The sequence below is a fragment of the Lichtheimia ornata genome, assembly GCF_029851405.1.
Source record: "Lichtheimia ornata isolate CBS 291.66 chromosome Unknown scaffold00058, whole genome shotgun sequence".
In the NCBI taxonomy this organism is placed as follows: Eukaryota; Fungi; Mucoromycota; class Mucoromycetes; order Mucorales; family Lichtheimiaceae; genus Lichtheimia; species Lichtheimia ornata.
Window position 1 is genome coordinate 13308 of NW_026695378.1, and position 22505 is coordinate 35812.

Sequence of the window (22505 nt, forward strand, 5' to 3'; positions counted from 1 at the left end):
TTACGTACCCTCTCCTCCATGCCAATAACAATAAAATTGATATACATAGCGTTTTATAAGTATGTACGATGGAGGAGATAATTAAATTATTGGGGTGGTGGGAAACAAAGGTTGGGTATACTATATCCATGCTTGACGATCAATGATCCAATTGTCATTGCCTTGTTCATCAGCCTGTTGTTGTTGTTGTTGCTGTTGTTGCTGCTTGTTAGCATTCTTGACCCGATTAGCGACATCATTAAACACGCTCTTGCCCAGTGTGAACATTTTGTTGAAATCAAACAATTCTTCTTCATCATCTTGACCTTCCTCATCTTCTTCTTGTAGAGGTAAAATGGATGGCGAAGCAACTCGTGGAGGCCGTTGTCTTGCTAGCAATGGATCATGGCGTTTGGCTTCGGTATTATTATCTGATGATTCATGGCTCTCGGGTGCAGCGAGGGATGCGAAAAAGGAAGAAGGTGAAAAGGATCCACCACGGTCTTCACCATTGCCTTCACCACTCATTTGATTAAGAAAACGGGCAATAGCAGGAGAGGCAACATCCATCAAGGAACTACTACGTTTATGCTGTCGCTGTTGTTGTTGTTGCTGCATGACCGGTGGTGTACTTCGTTCTCGTGTTGGTTTTACCAATGGATCAAATGATGTTCTATATAGAATACACACGTTAAATAAACGTCATTATATTGTATATAGATGTATACCACCTACCTTCGTCGATTCGTTTCTGAAAAGGATGGTTTGAGTACACGATCCTCTTCATCCATGTTCTCCTCATCCTCAAGGCTCATGATAATATTCTTTTTAATGAAGGCCAGCTTCTCTGTAAAATCTTCCAATCGATCACCAAGAATGGATTGAGCCATGGTGGCAGCCACTGATGTCCTCTTGTTATTGTTGCTGTTACCATCATCCACTTGAGAATACGTAGCATCTGCTGGTAGTACAACAGGTGACTTTTGAGCTGTCGATTCAGTCAATGGAATAACTGGTTGTTGTTGTTGTTGCGTATCCAAGGGATGTTGTTGTTGCTCTGTTTCCAAGGGAAGCAAATCGTCGGTTGTAACGGTAGTCTCGGGAACGGGAGTGGGAGGTGATGGTGGCGGTAGTAATAATGCTTCATCCTCCGCTGTTGTTGTTGTTGCAGGTTTGTTTAGTGCTGTTGCTGCTGGGATAGGTGTTGGAGCAACCACTTGCGTACGTGGTAGGCCAAGAATAGGAAAGTCGTTATTGCTGATGGGAGTAGTAGTTGTAGTAGATTCTTCCTTGGCAGTAAGAGATGTCGTACGAGTCGTTGGTTGGATACTGGTCGCCACAAATGTCGATGTTGTTGTATTTTGAAGACTGGATTCTGCTGCATGTGTGGTGGTGTTGGTAGTATCAGCCATCTCTTTATCCTCTTTTTGATCCATTTGTGTCCAATCGTCAAGTTCTTTGGTACTTTGAGGAGGACGCACCACATCCACTAGTTCCTGCCCAAATTCCTCATCCTTATCCATGCCGTTATCCTCTTTTTCCTCCTTGCCATCATCCTGCTACATATAAACGATCATCATGAGTTTCATATGCATTCTAATGCAACAAGATCCATGTTTACCTCTTGGTTTTGCTCCAGCACATCCGATATCCGACGATCCGAAAGAAATTGCGCATCCTCATCATAAAAGTCGGTAGATCCCAGTATACCCGAGGAAGATGAAGTTGTAGCAAAAGGATTTCGAGATAAGAAGCGATGTGGCTCATTAAACATGTCATGTTTCATGAATGGCTTATTGTTGTTGTCGTCGTCTTCATCATCATCATCATCGTCTTCACCTTGGTTGTCGGGGATGGCATGTTGTGCAAGTAGTGGTTCAATACCAACGGTCGTATTTGGATCCAAATAATCATCCAGGAGATCGTCTGCTGCTGCATCATCAGGCAATCGGATGCGTCCTGTTGTTCCAAGAAGACATGTCGTGAATGGCCAACCCAGCCCACAATTCCGATGGCGTGTTGAGTGGTGGTGATGGTGATGGTCGTCGTGTTCCTCCCCTTCGTCTTCAGCTGATAAACGAATCGGTTGTTGTTTAATACAAGCACTGAACGGGTTCATGAGTGGGGTATACAAAAGAGCAAAGGACAACTGTGTGGAGAAGAGCGTTGTGGATATTCAAAAGGGCATCGTTCCATTTAGCATCGAGTCCGCCTGTGTAACAGTACACACACACATAGATACAACAACCGCTGTTAAACTCAAAATGAAAAAGGACATGACGATCACTGTTATGATCACTCGTCCCCAATATTGTTTTGCATACATTGTGCTTTGTCTTGATGATGGGATTGTTTACCATGCATTGTAGAATTTTTTATATAAGGAAAGGGATTAAAAGGGACCGCAAATGACATTTCATTGTGCAACTTGGATGTCTTACGTCAAAAAAATGATTATGATCATCACCCTTGGGTGCAAGGCTAGACACATTCAATTGTAGGCTGAGCAAGGTGGTACTTGGTTCATTAGCTTGGTCCATTTACTAGTAATCCTATTACACTTCACGCTTGTTCCTACATTCTATATACACAAAGAACCCATAATTATCCTTTGTAGATTGTATATAGTTCACTTCTTTGTTCAACCGTGAAATTGGGTCATGTGATTTGCATACGTACAATCCAGGAAGAATAAAAGAGCTGGTATGCCATGTTCTTTGTTGGCTTAACCATGACCAGTCTTGCAACTTTTTCGTGATCAAGCTTATTATTGGCACAAGAGTGCCATAAAAGAATGCTCCCTACCACTTGTACACACACACACGCACACACACACACACACACACACACACGAATTGTATCCCTTTGTATATCAAGATAGCTCTATGTCCTTATGTACATGAATAATTTCCCATCTCACATATTCATAGCCCATATAAAGTTGCATACGTAATTGTTGCTTCACATTTACAAAACAACCCACATGCTTATTCCCTTTGAAATTGGAGGGAAGGGGTGTCAATACTAGTATTGTATCCAGGTAATGCGTCCTAGCTACTACAAATACCAAGCAGCTGTTGTTGTGGTGGTGATCAAGAACAAGAGATGGATGAGTAGTGGTAGGTAGTGTCGTATGTAGCTCCGGCTAACCGCTTTATTGGATTACAACAACATGTATCTGCGTAAGCGTTATTCTCTATATAACATTATCCCCACTCTCTCTTTTACTGCAACTTGTTCCTTGTCTCCGATCAGCTTACAACCACCCTCTTTTATTTCTTCCATGGCAAGCACAATCCACCATTCCACCAACGACGACGCGCATGACGACCCGGTAGTGGATTGGCCTCTTGGATCGCAACGGATCCAGATATCACTTGTGGTGTTGCGGCTGTGCACGTATATCCTTGACGAGTTGTTGGGTTGCTACTCTGTATTCCCCTTTGTTTCGCCAGTGCCTGCAGCTGCCGTGCTATATCATGCCAAGATACAGCATCCTATGGACTTTTCAACCCTCGAATACAACCTCTACAACAACAAGTACAAGACCTTGGAAGATTTCGAGCAGGATCTGTCACTCATTTGGCGCAATGCCAAAGCATTCCATGAACCCGTGGCTTTCATTTACAAACTTGCTGTACACCTCGAGGAACGCTTTGCAGCCATTCTTGCAAGTATCAAAGGTCAAGAAGGGTAAGTTTGAAACAATGTGCATGTGTGTATTGATCCTATATTGATAATGATGATGATGTTCTTTTTAGAGCGTCGATGCCATCACCCGATCCCACTGTAGTATCCATACCCGAAGAAACCGACTTTTCCACACCATTATTCAATGAGGTACAATATTCAACAGAAAGGTACAATTTGTTGTCAGTATTCGAGGGCTTTATTTGCTTATACATTTGTCTGCTCTAGTGTGCTTTATTTCTTGCAATTGGTGCTGCCTGGTGAAAAGGGGTCCAAAGCGATTCGTGGATTTTCCAAAGTACGAGCGCTGTATGATGAATTGAATGCACCCTTTATTCGTGTGGTGGAAGGTCTCAAGGCTGCTGGTGGAGGCGATGGTACTACGATGGGACGCCCTTTACCACGTTTATACATTGGCAAGAATCGTACGCTTTTGACAGAAGCACGGCGTACCCCTCATGCGACCGTAGCCGTATTGATGAATGTACGAGTGACACCTTATCGACATAGCAAACGGAGCGATTTATTCCATATGACAGCCGATGTTGCCATTGTACGTCCTTTGGGCGAGTGTCGTGAATTTGATGCTGCTGGTGTGGATCCATCTCTTACAGCTGATTATCTTCCCAAAGCATGTATCAAGGTTTGCGTCGTCAAGGTGGTTTCTGGTATCCAAGCTGTCATTACGGATGCTATGGAGAAGCTCTTTTTCCGCCGTGCCTACACAACACATCGATTATCACGCTATCATTTGCCAGACTTGAAAAAAGTGCGTGATACTGAAATAGCAAAGATGTTCACCCAAGCGATTATTGATGGACACACTTCGCTTTTGCCTGAAGACGCCTACTATACATCCTCAGCCGCTGGAGTCTCATTAGCCAATTCCAATGCTAGCAGTCCAAGTGCCAAACGACCCACATCTCCCGCCAATAGCAGTTCACCTGGAAGCATTCACACACCTAGCAGCAGCAACAAACCCAGCAAAGAGACCCATTCACCAAGTCCAGACACTGAACAACTTGTACCATCTTCCTCCTCCACTATCCACGCTACTACTGCCATCGACCAGATACCCGATAAACAAAAAGATGGCATCGCATACACAAAGTATCTGGCACCTGATGATGAGGCTACCAACCAATCTCAAGTGGGCAGTGACGCTCGACGACATTATTATTTGGAACAAGCAAAGAAGCTTTGGTCAAAGGTGTTTGAATGTAAGTGCTCTATATACCAACATGGATAAAAGTCATCTCATGCCAATACATATATGTACCTAGTTTGCAGCCAAAAGAACGTCCCCGTAGTCCATGTGAACAAGTACTTGAGCAACACATCGACGTTTCCCAATGCCGAAGGATTCTTCAAGCATGTATATCACGTGCACAACGACAGCAATGTGGTGGTGCAAACATTTCGACGCATGACCATTACACAACGTGCAACAGAATTGGTGAGCTTGTTGATGGTGCATGGCCATGACAATATGGGGCAGATCGTGGAAGTGCTTCAAGAGGATGGCGGTGAGATTATTGGATTGGCGATGCGACGCTATCAAAAGACACTCAAGCAATACGCCCACAAGCATTCGCATCATCGCTTAACAGCACACCAAAAGATGGATGTGATCCGCCAAATGTTGAGATGCATTGCTACCATTCACAGCCTTGGGATTGCTCACCGTGATTTGGCCGAGGTTAACTTTATGGTGGATGAGACAGCTGAGAAGCTTCCAGATGATAGCCCACGTTCGCATGTGTACCTGATTGATTTCGGCAAGGCTATCTTTGTACGACCTGAAGATTTGTCAAGGTGGTGGGTGGATCGACCTCGGGTGCAAGGAGAGTATGAAGGGGAAGTGTTACCTGAAAGCCGTCAAGAGCTGGAGGAATGGTGCAAGGAGTTGCCATGGGTACGATCCAAGCCTGATCATGGATATCGCCATTATCGCTCTATTCAAACTTTACCACGTGCGCGTACGGACAATGATACCTTGCCTTACTTGGTGAATCCATTGGCAGAAGATGTCTATTCACTGGGGACGCTTGTATGGAAGACATTGGGTGATACGGAACCTTGGTGCGGTATCCTGGATACGGATCTACGTGGATTGCGTGAAGCTGTCATGACCGATCATGCCATTGACAACATTCTTGCTCGTGAAGTGCCTGGTCCTTTGAGTCGACAATTGCTACGCTTCTTTTTGAGGACACAGCCTCAAGAGCGGAAATCGGCAGCAGCCATTCTGGAATGGCTTGAACAACCTGGTATCCAAGAACGTCTCATTTCTGAATGGACCGAGTTTGCATCCCTCTCACGTACAAAGCGACACAGACCTAAATTACTAGAAGACGTTGACTCGACCTCACAACAACATCGTCCTAATCGCAAAAAGCAACGCACCACCACCACCACGTCTCCATCCAAAACAACACCCGATAGCAGCAGCAGTGCCAACAACACCAACCATGTCGAGACAACAACAACAACAACAACGCCCACCGCTGATGGTAGTAGTAGTACCAATAGTAGCAGTGCTGCTAATACCTTTATATTTCCTGGAAACTTGGTATTCCCTAGCGAATAATTCATCATTGCATCTTTACACATTTCCCCCACCTCATTGCACATTCCACCATTTTTGTTGTTATAAAAAGCATACCATCCTCCACCTTGTTTTATTCTATAAGCTACATGTTTGGTGTGTGATTTGAATGGTGTTATGTCAAGAGCTATATGAGAAGGTCTCCATAACGTTAGCTCCACTGATTCGCTGCAAAGGAATAATGCATTAATGATAGCCCACACGACCTTTATTCGAATTGAACGCTCCACAGGCTAAAATGACCCGCATTGATTGATCAGACACATCCACCTAGGAATAATGACCCGTTGTACCAGGAGACCGCATGTCAAACATTACCATCTCATCATCCACAAGAATATCCTCCCCATATCATCCCATCAATGCCGGATATTTCGTGATCATGTCGTTTCCTCCATCATCCATATCACATCACGTCACGTAAGGTTGGCTTTGGTCTAACAAGGTGTGTTGTTTATTGTAGCGCGTAACCGAGGATAATTGTTGTATCTCGTTTTGTCTCGTGCAATATCGTCGTATTCTTTTTTTAATGCTCCTCGTCGTGATGGTCGCCGTGGTGGTCCCAGGGGTGTTGCAAGCCCTATGATAAAAGTGAGTATGGCAATTGTTGACAATGTAGAGGGAGAATCAAGGCATTACCAACAAGACGGGGCCATCTTGCTTAGCACGGTACATCATCCAGAACCACATGGTAGCACCAAGAGTCTTGCCAGCGAATCGGTGCCAGAAACCGGCAAAGTGAGGGTGGAATCCAAGACCTGCAGCGCCTGCCATTTCAGTTGTTTGCAAAGAGAGTGGGGTGTTTAAAAAGAACAAGGACGTTTATGTAAGTGTATGTGTGTATATGTTTATCGAGCGAGCCCAGCAACAGCGCTTGTGACGTTGAGCCGAATTTCCCTCCTCCACCTCCTCTAACTAGACTAGAGCTTGTAGCGGGGATGGTAATCCTCTTCTCCACCCACTTTCCATCATGCATAAGGTAGTTCTATAGCAAACCTCAATAAAGAGATTATTGACACATGATCCATGCGTTCAATCATGATGACAACGTGTATTCACCTGGAAATGAAAAATCACCATTTTATGCCGAGACCCCTGCTCTGTATCCATAAAACTACATCTTTCTCTTGTAATGGATAAAACAAGCTTGAGTGGTTTGGATAATTTTTATCTACAAGTTGAAAAAGCATGGAAGCTAAAGACGCTTTCGAGTGTGTGGATCTTTGATGAACGGCTCGATTCTGGATTGGTGCACCAAACACTCGACTGGCTTTGCGATACATACCCACAATATGCTTCTGTACCAGCACATGGTTCCATGTTCCATACAGCTTCATGGACACGGCCTATCGGATGGCAACCCAAGATGAATGTTGAGCATTATCGTCTAAAGACACCTACGCGTGAAGCACTTGAGGAATACATTGCCGACAAGGTAATCTTTCATTTCTCTGATACGTACAGCAACAACAACAACAGTGCTGAAACGAATGATAGATTGCACGCCCTTTTATCTATTCAAAGCCATTATGGGAACTACACGCCATTTCAGGATTGGAAGACGAACGTATCGCATTCTTGTGGAAAGCGCATTGTTGTCTTGGTGATGTACAACATGTGCTTGACCAACTTCTTCAAAATAACAGCAGCAGCAAACAACAACGACAAAGCAACAACAGCACCCTGCCATTTTCAGGATCATCATCTTCTTCTCCCTTGATATCCCTACCGATCCCAAATCATTTATGGGCATTGTTTCCTTTCTGGTTACAAGGTGTCACCATGAACATTTGGCATGTTTTGTGCTGGGTGTACCGCTTATGGATCACCGCGGTGCATGACATGTGGATCCTTTTATATTGTTTGTTTACGCCGCGGTCCATACATCGTGATTTCTATTACAAGGGACAACAAACGGCAAGTAAACAAGTGGCATGGTCAAGCAGCATACGTTACAAGGATATAAGAACGGTCAATTATTTCCTGAGTGGAGAAAGGACATCCTCATCCGCCATGGACATCATCATCATGGTGATTTCACGATGCATCAAAGGGTATCTGGATGATTTGAATATTCGACACGATGATTATCTTCGATTGTTTGTTCCTATGGATGTAACAACATCGCATCATAAAAGGTATACATGAATGTGGTGTGATCTGATTATTATGCTTACATACATGCATCTATAGCAAATCACGCGTATCGGGCACCAGTGGATCATGGGGTTGGTTTTCTATCAAGGATGACCTATCAACCCATCAGCAACTACAACAAATCCGATCTCAAATGGAAGCCTTGCAGTCTTCGCCATTATCGTTTCAAAATGTCCTTGTGCATCTTTTAAAGTACCTCCCCGGTTTCTTATTGCCTTTTCAATCAACCCTTGAGCGTATGTCTGATATTCCTCATGGTATCATTGTGGATTATGTGGATACAACAGCGGTGGATGCAAGTAAGTTATAGGGGGAGTATATGGTGTCTTTGATTGTAACTAACAATACGTATGTACACAAGAAGGTAAACCTTCAAGTCCACTCGAGTTTGGCGGCAATGTTATCAGTGAGCTGCGTATGATTCCTCCACAATTAGGCAAAGGCAGTCTAGCGATTGGCCTAAGTTGTTTCCAAGGCAATGTCAGCATTGCTGTACTCGCTGATAATAATCCACGTTACCCACGACTCTCCCACAGCATCTGTGAACGCTTTCCACATGAATTCCAACAACTTATGCGTCAAGTTAGCATGACAGCAAGTAGACCCACATCCTCGTTTGGATCTCACGAAGAGTAAAAAAGAAAGATATAAAGCAGCATGGAAGATTGTATTATTAGTAGAAAAGAATTTAAAGCGTATACGTGCGTGCGTGAAAATAAAGAATGAAGAGGATATGCGTGTGTGCGTGTGGCTATTATAATTACAATGAGCGAAATAAAGAAAAAGAAGGATCATGACGAATGCGCGTGTGTGTTGTGAGTGTAGAAAAAAAAGGGGGGATCCAGGACGTTTACCAGGTGGTCATTGGTACAATCTTGCATTGACTTGAAGCATCTTCTTGAGTGGCTGTGGATGGATCAGGGTGGTAATACAAGTCCGTTTCCACTTGAGCGGCCCAAGCTGCCGTTTTGAGAAACTCATCTCCATGGAGACCGACGAGATAATCCATACGAGAAAGCAAGACCCAATCCATGATAGGACGTGCATACTTGAGCTTGAGACGGGGTTCATCGGATGGATCAAGGGTTGCATCATCTTGATTGTCGCCAAATGCAGACGAGGGTGTAAACTCATAGGATTCAGCCACAGCATGAACGATGACAGGACGATTCTTTCGCTTGTGCTGAATGATGGCAGATCGTAATTGTTCAATGATGTCTTGAGAGGAGGCTGATAAAAACACATGGCATTCTTTGCCCATGACTTGCGCCTTGCTGCATACTGACGCCACGCGTGTCGCAATGCATGCATAATCCACATTATCCTCAGTAACACGTACACCAATGCGTATCCAACGAGCAAGGATGCTATCGTTATCGTTCTCAGGAGGTTGTGCCAATACATCAAGAGGATCACGATGCATGTGTCCACCCATTAAATCCAAGTACGGTGTGAGATGACCCGATAACCAGTCGTTGGGTTTGGAAAAGAGTAATTGATGGGCGACCCAAAAGCCTTCAGAAGGTTGCAACTGTTCCAATCGATACTTGTCACGTAGTCTCTTCATGAATGGGTTCTCTTGCATAGCCGTCCAAGCATCCCAGTTGCCACATTGTAACACCCGTACATTTTGGGATCGATACTCGTTTACATAATCCTTGGTAGCCAAATCATGTTGCAGCATGGCATGTTGTGTACGCACCGTGGATGGATCAGCCCGTTCCTTGTAGAATTGGATTTGGCCTGGATTCATCACCATGTAGCGTGGAGACGCCTCAAAGAACCAATCAAACTTGACAGGTGCCGACATATCAATCCCCACAGCAGCACCATCCCAAAGCATGCCAAATAGATACGCACTGGTAATCCCTTCAAGCCGTTGCTCCAAAGATCCACATTGGCCTCCTCCCTGATGGCAACTGTATAGCACAAGCAATGGTGGCGTATCAAAGTCTGGTGTCCGATTCGCAACATAGCCCACTTGCACATGGGCAAGCACTGAAGTAAGGAGGGTCGTATTCAGCCGCTTGAATGGATTCTCTCGTCGAACAATAAGGTCATTGCGTGGTTGTGGCGATCTTGACTTGGCAACGGAATTCAGTGATGAGAAGCTCAAGTATAAAAAGACAATGAAAACAATGGCAAGGACCCATCCTCTTGATCGCATCTTGTCAGAGGACGGCAAAAAAAAGAAGGTAAGAAACACAAGGAGTAGGAGGAGGAAGAGCAATTGAGTGGAGCACACTTAATCCAGCCTAATAAGGTTTAGCATTTTGGTAGTATCATATCCGCATCAAATGAATAGCTCATGAACATGCATCGTCTTTCTAGATCAAATATGTATTATTTACAGCAACAACGTATTATGGATAGATACAAAAGGAAGAAGGTGAGCCAAGGAGCGACATGATGAAGGGTTGCTGGTTGACAAATATTAGGATCCACCACCACATGCCACCACAGTGCATAAGCTAGTAGTACATAGTCATCTTGATTAATATGATTCCCATAATAAAGAAGCCTATAATGTATATACCATATAAAACAGCATTCTGCTACAGAAGCAAGGGCTGAACAACATGTTAAGGCTGTTAAAGAGCCTGATTTTTCATCACAGTCGTCTTGATCCAGAGTAAGATTATCAGTGGAGACAGCATGGCTATTGTCGGTGGTGGGTGCAGTAGCTTGCTCATAACTTGGTGGGGGTTGTTCTTGTTGTGTTGACATTTTTATAGATGTCGTGGGTATTATGTCCTGGGAGGTGTGTGTGGTTTTCGAGTTTTGGAAGCTTATTTATATACAAAGGGTGAGAACACAGCAGCATCAGCCACACGAGCATGATCCATTGGTAGGTGCAACCTTTCCAGCGGATTGAGACGATTTCAAAGTATGACAGATTGGGCTGATGCTCATTGCTCTCTCGCATCCTTTTTGGGGAGTCGCACAATGCCATCGGATCAACGTCATTTACGAACCGACATTGCGTTTTTAATGATAAGATGTTGTTTGTTCTCTTCAAAAGATAGAACGTATTGAAGGCTGGTACATGGATGGGCAAGGTTACAGCAACATGGACAATGGATAAAGTTATCTTTTGTTCCTGAAAACATCTCCCGATCCCATTCCTCCTCCTAAAGTACGACATGGACGTGAGCTATTTCTGGTATCGTGCACATTTTTATCATCATCATCCGCATTTAAAGCACATGTCATGAACGTTTACTACCATGATGAACGTCATCAATCCGGACAATCCAGAGCTTGTGGTATCATCAAACGTGTCTTTTTGTATTCAGGTGGAGGAGGAGAGGAGCTTGTTGCATCGTAGCTGGTAATGCTAATTATTGGCACCATCTATAATAAAGCCATTCATTGCACAAATGGTGCGTCGTACATAAGCAAATGTGCTGTTAGTAGTGGACGCATTATTGTTGTATTCTAATGGCCCACTGTCATGTTGCCCTTTTGATACTTGGTACCGAGATAGATGGATTCAATTTACCATAAACGGGTTTATCCCCACATTTACCAAATCCACATGGCGTATCTCTTTTGTAGAATTATCCATATACGTGGTCAGCTGTATCATTTACATGCAGGTCCATTGTTGTGGAAACGGAGTACAACAAGGCATTCGCTTTTACTCTTCCGACAGCGAGCTGAGTTGAGTGATGACATGGAAGAAGGTTCCTCATTATGGTAGAAGCTTTCAACCCTGAGTACGCTGTACTTTTTATTGGGTTTTAGGCTTAGCCCGATAACAGATAGACCATGGTGAATACCTACATACTGGGATGCGAGAGGGCGTTGAAAGGATCAAGGAACCATTCGCGTAGTATGGCACAACATTTCACTAGTATAAGACCCGGCTGCTTCAATCCATACGTACATGGAGGGGGCGCACCACCTTGTTTAGCGAGCTTGTAATCCAACATCTTATCCGCATAATATGCAGGTACTCCCTGATGAAAGGATGAAGAAGAGAAACAAGCTTTATTATAGTATTAACGACTAGATAGCAAGCTCTTCTACTGTGTAAAAATTTGAGCATCCTTTGATTTGATATGGATTACGTCTTTTTGGTGTTCTGCAGTAGAGCATGCGGGTAACGCCACTGCCATTGCACGCATAATAGATACCAGGGTATTTTTTGCCATCCACGACTTTAGTAAATGGAGCTGGATGTCTGTATGCCCCATCCTTGTTGGGGTCGCAATTCGCATCTCGAGAGAATCTAATTGATTTCTCTTGCTGCTCCTTGCACGAGTAGTAAGCGTCACCACCTTCAGCATTATGGTACAAGAACAAGGAAATGTCCTTCTTTGCTGGATCCTCACACCCCTTTTTCGCTTCTTCGATAGATTTGACTTGACTCACTTTGGGTGCTCCTGGTGCATTGCCTGCAGTAGTAGAAGGAATTCCCAGCAATAAAAGCGTAGCCATCATCACTAGCAACAATGGAAAATGACGTCCTTGAATGATCATGATAGTGGTGAGAGTGGAAAACGGTATGCATCATCCCATTTTAAAAATGAGCCCTTATATACAGCTTCTTTTTTTACGATGGAGGCATTATGTATCCCATGTGGCGAAAAATTCAGATACATGCATAGGCTTTTCCTCTTCTTTTGTATCTTTCGTCAACATTCATCATGTTGACATTATCGTCCACGCTGTGCATAGTCGTCATCGCTATTCTATTTGCTCGTTTTCTACCTTATCCAAAGATGGGTGGACTTCAATGGTATCATAATGTATAGATATTTGGAATGTGAATACAACAAGGAGGAGCCATGGTTTATACCATCTCCTTTCTTACGAGAACCTTCTTCTTCCCCTGTCAGGGATCCTATTCCCTTGCATTACTGGGTATGAGATAATAAACGTACAAGGCCATGGTACATAATCTTTTGGATGATGTTGTAGTATATGACCATCATTGTACTTGGGCAGATCATCATTGGTATTGTTGAAAAACCTTAAAAGGGCTGCTGTCATGTTGGCTTACAACCGCGTGGTTAAAAATTTATGCAAGATTCCCCGCCCCTGACACTAGTGTCATGGGCTGGCAGTTACATGCAACATGCATTCTGTAAATATGTCTCCGCAAGCACTTGTATGCGGTGAGAACCCCGATAACGATGGCAAAAAGTAAGATGGGTACTTCATCCTTTGCATGTTCTCGGATGATTTTCAAGAGGAAAGTGTTTCTATGGCGGAATGCGTACTGTATTTCATGATAACTTATGACCGCCCAATGGTAGTATTGCTCAAAAAGCAATTACTGGATGTGGGAAAGCTAATCCATTATCTTCTGGATTGTAGGCTAAGATAATCAAACATGGATGCGTGGTAGTAGTATTGTAGTACGCCGTACATTTGATTGCTATGTAACTTTTCGGAGCTGGGTAGGGGCGTATCCTATGTAACCTGGCTGTGATCTCTATTTAGCAGATGGCATACCTACAAGTTTGACAGGCAGTAAGAGTCATCAAAGATGTAAACAGCAAAGAGCGCCCTGTCAAGTACATGTTGGTGATCTTAAGCAGGAGGTGGCATACAACAGCAAATAGCTGCATCAACAGAGATGTGACATGAGTAGGCGAATCAAACAATAGTGATTTGGTTTTACCCCTTTGAAAGAGCCAAATTTCACAACGACGACTATGACAATGAAAGTGGGACAACAATGAAAAGCTCTAAATGGCCACAAAGACCAGCTCTCATTCACAGGCTTCTAGAAAAGACTCTTCATACGCACGTAAACTTGGGTATCTAAAAACTAAACAGCCAAGGAAGTGGGCGTGTGAATTTCCTAGCTCATAAAGAATGATACATGTTTGTTGGAGGTGATGCATCATCAATGAGCCGGTAGAGTGGACTGTGAGTTGATAAAGTGGTCGAGTAGATGAAGCGCCTAATAATGAAACCGTATCAAAGGGCTCTTGGTTTGATTGTTCATGCATGCATAAACCGGAGCTGACATGGCCGAATTAGGGTAGCTGACAACATCCATCAATGATTTAATGGCGCTGATCTGCTATGAGTATCGTAAACAGCAATGATCCAATTACATATCAGCAACCAAAAGAACATGACGCCTAATCCATAGCGACGAGCTTGATGTTGTAACCAGGCAACCAATTTTGGTATACATATTCAACTTTTCTTACACGATGATGGTGCTTGCCATTGGCAATACGTTGACATGATGTATTTGACATGGTGCAAAATAGTAGTATATAATAACAAAGCCCCGGGTACTTGGGCGGAAATGAAAGGAAGAAAGTGTGTGCCTATGTGTGTGGTATCTATATACGATCGCGATGCTGTTTTTATCCCATTAAATCGCACATAGCCTCCCAGAGGAAACAGCATGCTAAGGTTTGAAGGCTAGAAAGCAAAGCAAGTGTTGTTAACTTCATGAAAAATGAAGCCGTTTGGCTACTTCTGTATACGTACCACATGCAACAGCAATCTTGAGCAGGGTCATCTTTTTGCTGTTGCTGAACAACGACCGTTTGTGGAGCAGGGCTACATTGTGTAATTTAGCACGCGTATCTTAAATCAATGATTGTTTTGTAGGTTGCTTACGCTGGTTGATAATAGGGTTGTTGTTGTTGCTGTGGTGGTGGTGCATAGTATTGGCCTCCTGGAGGAGGAGAATAAGGTGCTTGGCCTGATGGAGGTGGTGGATAAGAATAGGGTGGTGCCGACATTATTACTGTTGCTGGTCGCTGCACTTGAAAAAGGGCATTTTGCCCATGTTTTGTCTACCTCCTCCCTATTTATACAATTGAGAAAGCATTTGGCCCGCAAAATCCAATTTCCCGGGCCGACGACACCGACGTCGGAAACCAATGTTGTTTTTGAGCACAATCCTGTAGTTTGGGCCATTTGCTTTCCTCCCATAAAGAGGGCTCCCATGGCAACGTATACTATACAACAAGTAATAATGGATACTTTGATTGGTCAAAACCTATCAGCGAGGGTAAAAGGGGAGGATGGATGACTTGCTTACAGAATCATATGCATCTATTATACCCATATCATCATGTTCCACATTGGCAAAAATGCCAAGATCTTTTAGTGGAAGATGTATTCCCGGGATATCTTTCGCCTAAAGTCAAATACAGATGGTGTATGGAAAGAGTTGTTCCCATGACAAGCAGCACCAATAAACGTTGATGTGGCTGCACAAGGACGATCGACCCCCTTTTTTGTACCGTATTGTATAGTAGTAGAAGACAAGCAATGGTGACATTTATTAGAGTGAATGGATAACATGGTTGATGATCATAAAGAACATGAGATGATAATGTTTATGTGGTCTTATATGAGGAACCGATCAATACCACGCGAGGTTGTTTTTTGGCGGCCACCCAATACCCATTGAAGCGGACACAATTTGGATAGTTTTGGTATCATGCATCTTATCTAACCTATCACAAAGCCATGTCAGGGCAACATGTATCCCCTTGTCATGCATGTCGTATAACTTTATGACGATGCCAATATCATTACAAGAAGGGTATTCCTTCATCATTCAAAGAGTTGACGACAAGCAAGAACCGACCACGACAACAAGAAGGATCGGAAGCAGCAGCCGGGGGTGGTCATCTGTGTAACGGTGCCTGTTGAGGTTTGGTGCTGTGATACTAGTAAACGCACACACACGCGCACACTTTTTCGTTTCCAAAAGCAGTGTACCTTTTTCTTTCTTTCTCTCTCTTTTCTCTCTTTGATTTCCACCTCTCACTTTTTTGAGCCACAATCTATTCTTGCTTGTGACATTGACATTGCAAGCATTCACCCATGACTTCAACTGCCGTGAGGTATGTTTCACTTTTGCATAATGGCTGCGCTGGTGTGTCTCTTTATTGCAACATGGGGCAGAGCTAATGTGCGATGCCTTTGTAGGGTGGCACTACGTGTCCGACCACTGACACAAAAGGAGCAACTTGCCAACTGCACAGAATGTCTTTCGTATATACCCAACGAGCCTCAAATATTGATCGGCACCGACAAGTCCTTCACCTACGATCATGTGTTTGATACCAACACCCATCAAGATACTGTTTACTCTGTCGCAGCAGGTCCTTTGGTACAGAAATTTATGGATGGGTGAGTCTAGTTCCTTTTTCCTCCTCACATGGCCGCCCCCCTTCTTACTTTCAACACACCCCACACAACATACATCATATTAACTTTGTATATCTCTATCGCTGCTTCTTTGATAGATTCAATGCAACCATTCTTGCTTATGGGTAGAGTATTCCATATGCTGTTGTTGCCATGACAACCATGACTGATCGATCACATTTCATATATGCAGACAAACGGGTTCGGGCAAAACTTATAGTATGGGAACTGGGCTGGAGAACAGCGGTGACCCAGAAAATGAAGGTCCGCCATCTTTTTTGCATTTTCTTTTCTTGAAGAGAGAGATAGGCTCATCTTGTTATCATCCATAGGCATCGTACCTCGTTGTATCTATGAGCTCTTTGAAAAGTTGGATCAACAAGCCCAAGAACAAGAAGGCTTTTCTTATGAAGTCGCCGTCTCCTTTTTGGAATTATACAATGAAGAGCTGATCGATCTGCTGAATCCATCCACCGCTCAGAAAAGAAAGAGTCTCAATGGCACCGTGACACACACCACCGAAGTATCCATTCGTGAAGACATTGCTGGCAACATTTATTGGAGTGGTGTACGAGAAGAACCTTGCCATAGCCCTGAAGAATTACTTGGGTAATTAATGTATACATTACGCCAACAACAACTCGATGATACTCATTCCCTATGGCGATATAGATTTCTTGCAAAGGGATCCTTATGTCGTACAACTGGATCTACCGAAATGAATGCCGTTTCTTCACGATCCCATGCCATCTTCTCAGTCATTTTACGACAACATCAACCTGATCAAGAGCAATCCACATCGCTTACCAGCAAATTCCATTTTGTCGATTTAGCTGGTTCTGAAAGAGTAAGTGTGTGATACATATCGCATATGCATTGTCGTCATCATTGACATGTATCTATGTAATTAGTTGAAACGCACCAATGCACAAGGAGATCGTGCACGAGAAGGCATTGCTATCAATTCAGGATTATTGGCTCTTGGCAATGTCATTTCAGCCTTGGGTGATGAAGCCAGACGAACGACGCATATCCCTTACAGAGATTCTAAACTGACAAGACTGCTGCAAGATTCCCTGGGTGGAAACAGCCAAACAATGATGCTTGCATGTGTATCACCTGCCGACACCAATTTCATGGAGACATTGAATACGCTCAAATACGCCAATCGTGCACGCAACATAAAGAATCGAGTCACCATCAACCAAGATTTCGCTGGTAGTTCCATTGAAGTCAATCAACTCAAAGCACTCGTGGGTCGATTACGCATGGAAATTGCTGCATTGCGTGCTGAAGGTGGCAACGGCGGAGGATCTTCTTCTTCCAACAACAACAACATGGCCCATGAAGATCAAATACGAGCACTTAAGAGTGAAATTGGACGACTACGTGAACGCATCGATGACATGTCAGCCAACATTATTCAAGTATCCAGCGAACGTGATACTTTGTTAATGGAGCGTGAATTGGATGAATTTATCAATGATGGCGGCGACCATGATGATAACAACAGCAACAGACCAGCCATTACACAACATCCAATTATTGCTCAATATCAGAAAAAGATTCAGGATTTGACAAATGAATTGGCTGATACGCGCGATCAATTGGCTTTTGCAACAAGCGTCAAACCTACATCTACCAACATGTTATCACGACCCCGTGCTGAACCAAGCTTGTCCACAGGACAACGTCGTCGTCGACAACATCGAAGAAAACGTGGTGGTCGTATGAGCGCCTCTTCGAGTAGCACAACCACAGCCATTCGACCTTCGAGAGCGGCATCGAGACAAGCTGCAAAGAAAAAGAAGCAATCGACCATTGTATACTCGGATATTGAAGAAGATGAAGGCTTTGTCAATGATGAGCAAGAAGGTGATATTCGAAAAGAAGTCAAAGACAGCATCGCCAAAGCACGTGATGAGATCCGCAAAGGCATGGAGGTCCTTGAACTTATCAAGGTAAATAGTAGCATTGATTTATTTATACATCCATTTTTCTTGGATGCTAATTGTCTTTTACTTTTAGCCATTGGATGATACCGCCAAGGCATGGGAGGCTGAATTGCAAGCGTTTGAAGATGAAGAGCGTCGTATCCACCAAGATCGTACATTGACAGATGAAGGCACCTTCTCATCCACACCTTCACCCATTGGCATGGAGAAGCATTATCGCACCGAGGAAGATGATTTCATGGATGAAATTGAAGAATTGGTAAGTAACACAAGAGATGCAGCCAACAATGATACTTACCCTTTGATATTGATTAGGCTGTTCCTACTTGGGAAGATGCTGAGAAGCCAAAGCAACAAACGTGTGATGCCAAATCTGTATCGACAATGGATCAATCAGTGGATAGCGGTTCGACCATGGTGCATCATATCAACAATGAAAAGCCGAATCCCCAAATGGTGCGCATGCTTCATCAAATCCAATCGGATATCAAGGTCAAAGAGGAATTGGTGTCGCACTTGGAAAAGTCTGAGAACGAGTACATCTTTATGCGACGCAAATTTGATGATAAGATTGCCCAATTGCAAACACAACTTGTTGAACTTCAACGTGAACGTGATGAAGCTCTCGATCGCACAAAGTCGCGTCTTCGATCCAAGTCGGATGCCTCTGTACAACAAAAGGAAAAGCAGCAATTGATTGATATTCGACATGCTTATGAGGCCAAGACCAAGCACTTGTTGACCGAGATCCAGGATTTGCGTCGCAAGTATTCACAAATGACCAGCACCATGCAAGCAACACGCAACCAAAATGAAACGTTGCTTCGTTCGTTGCGTGCCAATGTTGACACTCTTCAAGTGGAAAAGAAGCGCATGATCAAACGTATGCGTATGGAAGCGGATCGCGTGAGAGAGCAAATGTCAACCCAAGAACGCCGTATTCATCAATTGCAACGACAACAAGCTGAAGCCAACATGGCCAAACGTCGTCTTGAACGTGAACATGAGAACCAAAAGCAGATCCTCAAGAAGCGCAACGAGGAAATTCTTATCAATCATAATCAACTCAAGCAAATGACCAACGTGTTGAAAAAGGCTGTCCGTGAAGGCGGCATTTTGGATGAACGTCTTTTGAGCAAGGTGTCGCATATTGTGGGTGGCAGCTTTGCCATTGTAGCTCGTGGAAGAGGTCTTGGTTTTGGTCGTCGTCCTCGCAGCAACAAACGTATCAATCCCATCCCTGTTCAAGAAAGAGCGGCACGTAAAAAGGAGCTCTTGGACAAGGCCCTTTCACAATTTATTCAAGGCAAACAAGCGATTGTGGAAATGGAGCAATTGTTGGTGCGTCGTGAGCGTTTGGCCAATGAGAAGCTTGAATTACTTGAAGAGCGCAAGCACATCTACTTGGCTGAAAAGGAGAATGCCGAGACAACAGGCCAGCCTATGGATATGATGGCTGTGGAATTGATGGATGAACGTGTCGATCTCATGTCAGCTGAAATTTCTTACTTGAGTGCCCGTATTCGTGCTTTGCAATCGGAAGCTGCTGGTGAATCCATGGAAGATGAAGCCCACGCCGTAACAACCACGGCAGCACGCATCGAAAAGCATGTGACATTTGCTGATGAAATCATTACCGATCCAGCACCTACCGATGAATGGGCTGATATGGATGCCTTTGAAGAGCAATTCAGTGTCCCCAGCAATGCAGCACCCGAGTTGGCCTATGACATGACGGTCAAGTTGTTAAAGTCACTTGAAGCCGATGAATGTAAACGCATTGCCGAATCCTTGGTGGATGATATCATGACATTGAGAATGAGCGAATGCAATCATCAAGTCACTCAACAAAATCTCGAAAAGTCAGTGATGGATTTACGACGTACGTTGATTGTCATGAAGCGTGCAGCGATTGCCACCACCATTGAAAATGAGCGACGTATTCGTAAGCTTGAAGAAAAGTCTGCATTGCATCATCAAGATGATGAGGAAGAAGACGTTCAGGAGAATCGTTCGAGATCACCTACCGATGAAAAGATTGAGGAATATATCAATGGAGGCAACACGATCTTTGACAAGATTTACGAGGATGGATTACGAGGTCTTATTGCTACCCCTGAACCAGGTGCTGATATACCAACCATGGTAACACCAGCAAGTCCTCGCGGCTTTGACATGTCACGAACACCTACGGGATCGCCTCGACATCACGATGAAGACTTTGGACATTGCTTATCACCATCATTAGCAGCTACAGCCAATGCAGCAGCTGCAGGAAAGCCACCACAGCCACTTAAGGATCAAGATCGTGATATTACGCCATCGCCTGATCGCTTTTACAACATGATCCAAAAACGGTTGTCATGGCAACAACGTCAAGGTGGATCCGAATCACCTGTACCTATTACAATGATCAGCCCAGCTGAATTTGCACGCTATGCAGCTGATCAAGATTCATCCACATCGTCGATCCACAGTAGCCATCTTCGACGTTCTTCCCTTCCATCCGATTATTCATCATCTCAATCACAGCAATCATGGAATCAACATCCAAGCAACGGCGTAGTGAATCAAGTCCCTGATGTACGTAAACCACGACAACGTTTATCTTTGCGAGAACTTTCGACCCATGGTGGTGGTGGTAATGTGGATGCCATTCCTAATATCAGCAATAATGCAGCAGCAGCAGAATACGATCCACCCCTTCCACCTTCATCACCACTCGCCAATTACTCATCCACAGTGACCACCTCAAAGCAATACAAACGCCGTACCATGCCTGCTGTTTTGCCCACCGAACAACGTCCTAGCACACCTGTCACGGGTAATGTGTTTGATCGTCTCTCACAAACGCCAACACGTGCATCACGTGCCAAAATGACACGACATAGCAGTGGCAGCGTAGAAGATCTCAGATTAAGATGGGACAGCTTTGAACATCAAGAACGCTCGTCAAGTCCATTTTATTGATCGCTTTTATACCCTTCTACTACTACCACCCTCTAAATATCTTCACCACCCTCTTCTCGTGTACAATACTCTATTTTATTCGTCTTGTCGGTTGTTGTCACTTTAAAACTTGTTTCCCCCCCCCTGGCACCTTATCATATATAGTAATAAACCATTGAATTTAGAAGTGATTGAAAAAAAGTGTCCGCTGCAGTTGCCGATGAATGTCTTACTTCGCAAATCATGCATGAATCACTGCACCAACTTGTCCTTGCTGCCATCAAATTTTGTTGCAAAGTACTATGTGGATTGTAGGTTCACATTTCCTATACCCTTGTACACGTGTGATTTTGAAGTAGTATTTCCGAAAGCAGCCTTGAGCTCTATCTTTTATTCTTCATCCATTTCGAAAGATCAATTGACCAACGTGATGAAGCTGGCACGAAAACATCAAGCTACGTATAATAGCATGCATGAAATAATCTTTGATTGGATACAAATCCACGTGATTCAAATGCCAAGGATTGAGTGAGCGAGTGAATGGAAGGTTGCGTAGAACAGGTCTATTCCCAAGTGCTATCAAGCGACCCTAAGATCACGTTGTATGTTCAAGAAAGAAGCACCCGATATTATACATGGATGAATTCATCTATTACTGATCGAAAGGCATGACATCATTTAATAGTGGAGAGAGCGAGCTATGGAGCACATGATCTTTTTGTGTTTCGGAATGGATGAGGGCGGGTGTTTTTTTCTCACGGCTACGATGCATGGACCACCTAGTGGGTTGATCTTTTGACAATCGGGATATTAACCCGCCTTTACATTTTTCCTTGACCTGTATTATAGAAAACCAGGTAGGATGGAGAAATGGAACCCTGGAAAGGGATGGAAAAATCAATAAGTTTCAGCCATCCTCTTGATGACCAATCGGACGTGATTGTAAAAATGTCGAAAGTTGTGCGGAGTAGTGGGTACTACCATGAGATCATTTCAACAACTCTTTATTAACCAGAAGCAACCAG

General features: G+C 43.8%; 9 protein-coding genes across 9 annotated transcripts; 3 read left to right on the plus strand and 6 right to left on the minus strand.

Moving 5' to 3' along the window:
- Nucleotides 1-120: 120 nt before the first annotated feature.
- O0I10_009658 (uncharacterized protein) lies at nt 121-2098 on the minus strand (the record flags this gene model as incomplete). The annotated part of the gene is made up of 3 exons (XM_058489645.1): nt 121-652; nt 715-1535; nt 1601-2098. The coding sequence occupies 3 exons, from the start codon at nt 2096-2098 to the stop codon at nt 121-123; spliced, it is 1851 nt and encodes a 616-aa protein (XP_058339521.1).
- A 1164-nt stretch (nt 2099-3262) lies between these two features.
- On the plus strand, nt 3263-6259 carry O0I10_009659 (uncharacterized protein; the record flags this gene model as incomplete). The annotated part of the gene is made up of 4 exons (XM_058489646.1): nt 3263-3672; nt 3741-3839; nt 3898-4889; nt 4953-6259. 4 exons carry the CDS (start codon nt 3263-3265, stop codon nt 6257-6259), a joined length of 2808 nt encoding a protein of 935 aa, XP_058339522.1.
- Nucleotides 6260-6803: 544 nt separating this feature from the next.
- On the minus strand, nt 6804-7051 carry O0I10_009660 (uncharacterized protein; the record flags this gene model as incomplete). The annotated part of the gene is made up of 2 exons (XM_058489647.1): nt 6804-6857; nt 6917-7051. The coding sequence occupies 2 exons, from the start codon at nt 7049-7051 to the stop codon at nt 6804-6806; spliced, it is 189 nt and encodes a 62-aa protein (XP_058339523.1).
- Nucleotides 7052-7409: 358 nt separating this feature from the next.
- On the plus strand, nt 7410-9070 carry O0I10_009661 (uncharacterized protein; the record flags this gene model as incomplete). The annotated part of the gene is made up of 4 exons (XM_058489648.1): nt 7410-7712; nt 7775-8415; nt 8471-8733; nt 8796-9070. 4 exons carry the CDS (start codon nt 7410-7412, stop codon nt 9068-9070), a joined length of 1482 nt encoding a protein of 493 aa, XP_058339524.1.
- Nucleotides 9071-9284: 214 nt separating this feature from the next.
- Nucleotides 9285-10601, minus strand: O0I10_009662 (uncharacterized protein; the record flags this gene model as incomplete). Its single annotated transcript, XM_058489649.1, has 1 exon — nt 9285-10601. One exon carries the CDS (start codon nt 10599-10601, stop codon nt 9285-9287), a length of 1317 nt encoding a protein of 438 aa, XP_058339525.1.
- A 267-nt stretch (nt 10602-10868) lies between these two features.
- O0I10_009663 (uncharacterized protein) lies at nt 10869-11161 on the minus strand (the record flags this gene model as incomplete). The annotated part of the gene is made up of 2 exons (XM_058489650.1): nt 10869-10905; nt 10971-11161. 2 exons carry the CDS (start codon nt 11159-11161, stop codon nt 10869-10871), a joined length of 228 nt encoding a protein of 75 aa, XP_058339526.1.
- Nucleotides 11162-12445: 1284 nt separating this feature from the next.
- On the minus strand, nt 12446-12919 carry O0I10_009664 (uncharacterized protein; the record flags this gene model as incomplete). The annotated part of the gene is made up of 1 exon (XM_058489651.1): nt 12446-12919. One exon carries the CDS (start codon nt 12917-12919, stop codon nt 12446-12448), a length of 474 nt encoding a protein of 157 aa, XP_058339527.1.
- A 1850-nt stretch (nt 12920-14769) lies between these two features.
- O0I10_009665 (uncharacterized protein) lies at nt 14770-15153 on the minus strand (the record flags this gene model as incomplete). Its single annotated transcript, XM_058489652.1, has 3 exons — nt 14770-14827; nt 14897-14968; nt 15029-15153. The coding sequence occupies 3 exons, from the start codon at nt 15151-15153 to the stop codon at nt 14770-14772; spliced, it is 255 nt and encodes an 84-aa protein (XP_058339528.1).
- A 1096-nt stretch (nt 15154-16249) lies between these two features.
- O0I10_009666 (uncharacterized protein) lies at nt 16250-21501 on the plus strand (the record flags this gene model as incomplete). The annotated part of the gene is made up of 9 exons (XM_058489653.1): nt 16250-16269; nt 16355-16558; nt 16675-16701; nt 16770-16840; nt 16909-17185; nt 17249-17423; nt 17488-18537; nt 18605-18790; nt 18847-21501. 9 exons carry the CDS (start codon nt 16250-16252, stop codon nt 21499-21501), a joined length of 4665 nt encoding a protein of 1554 aa, XP_058339529.1.
- Between the last annotated feature and the right edge of the window lie 1004 nt (nt 21502-22505).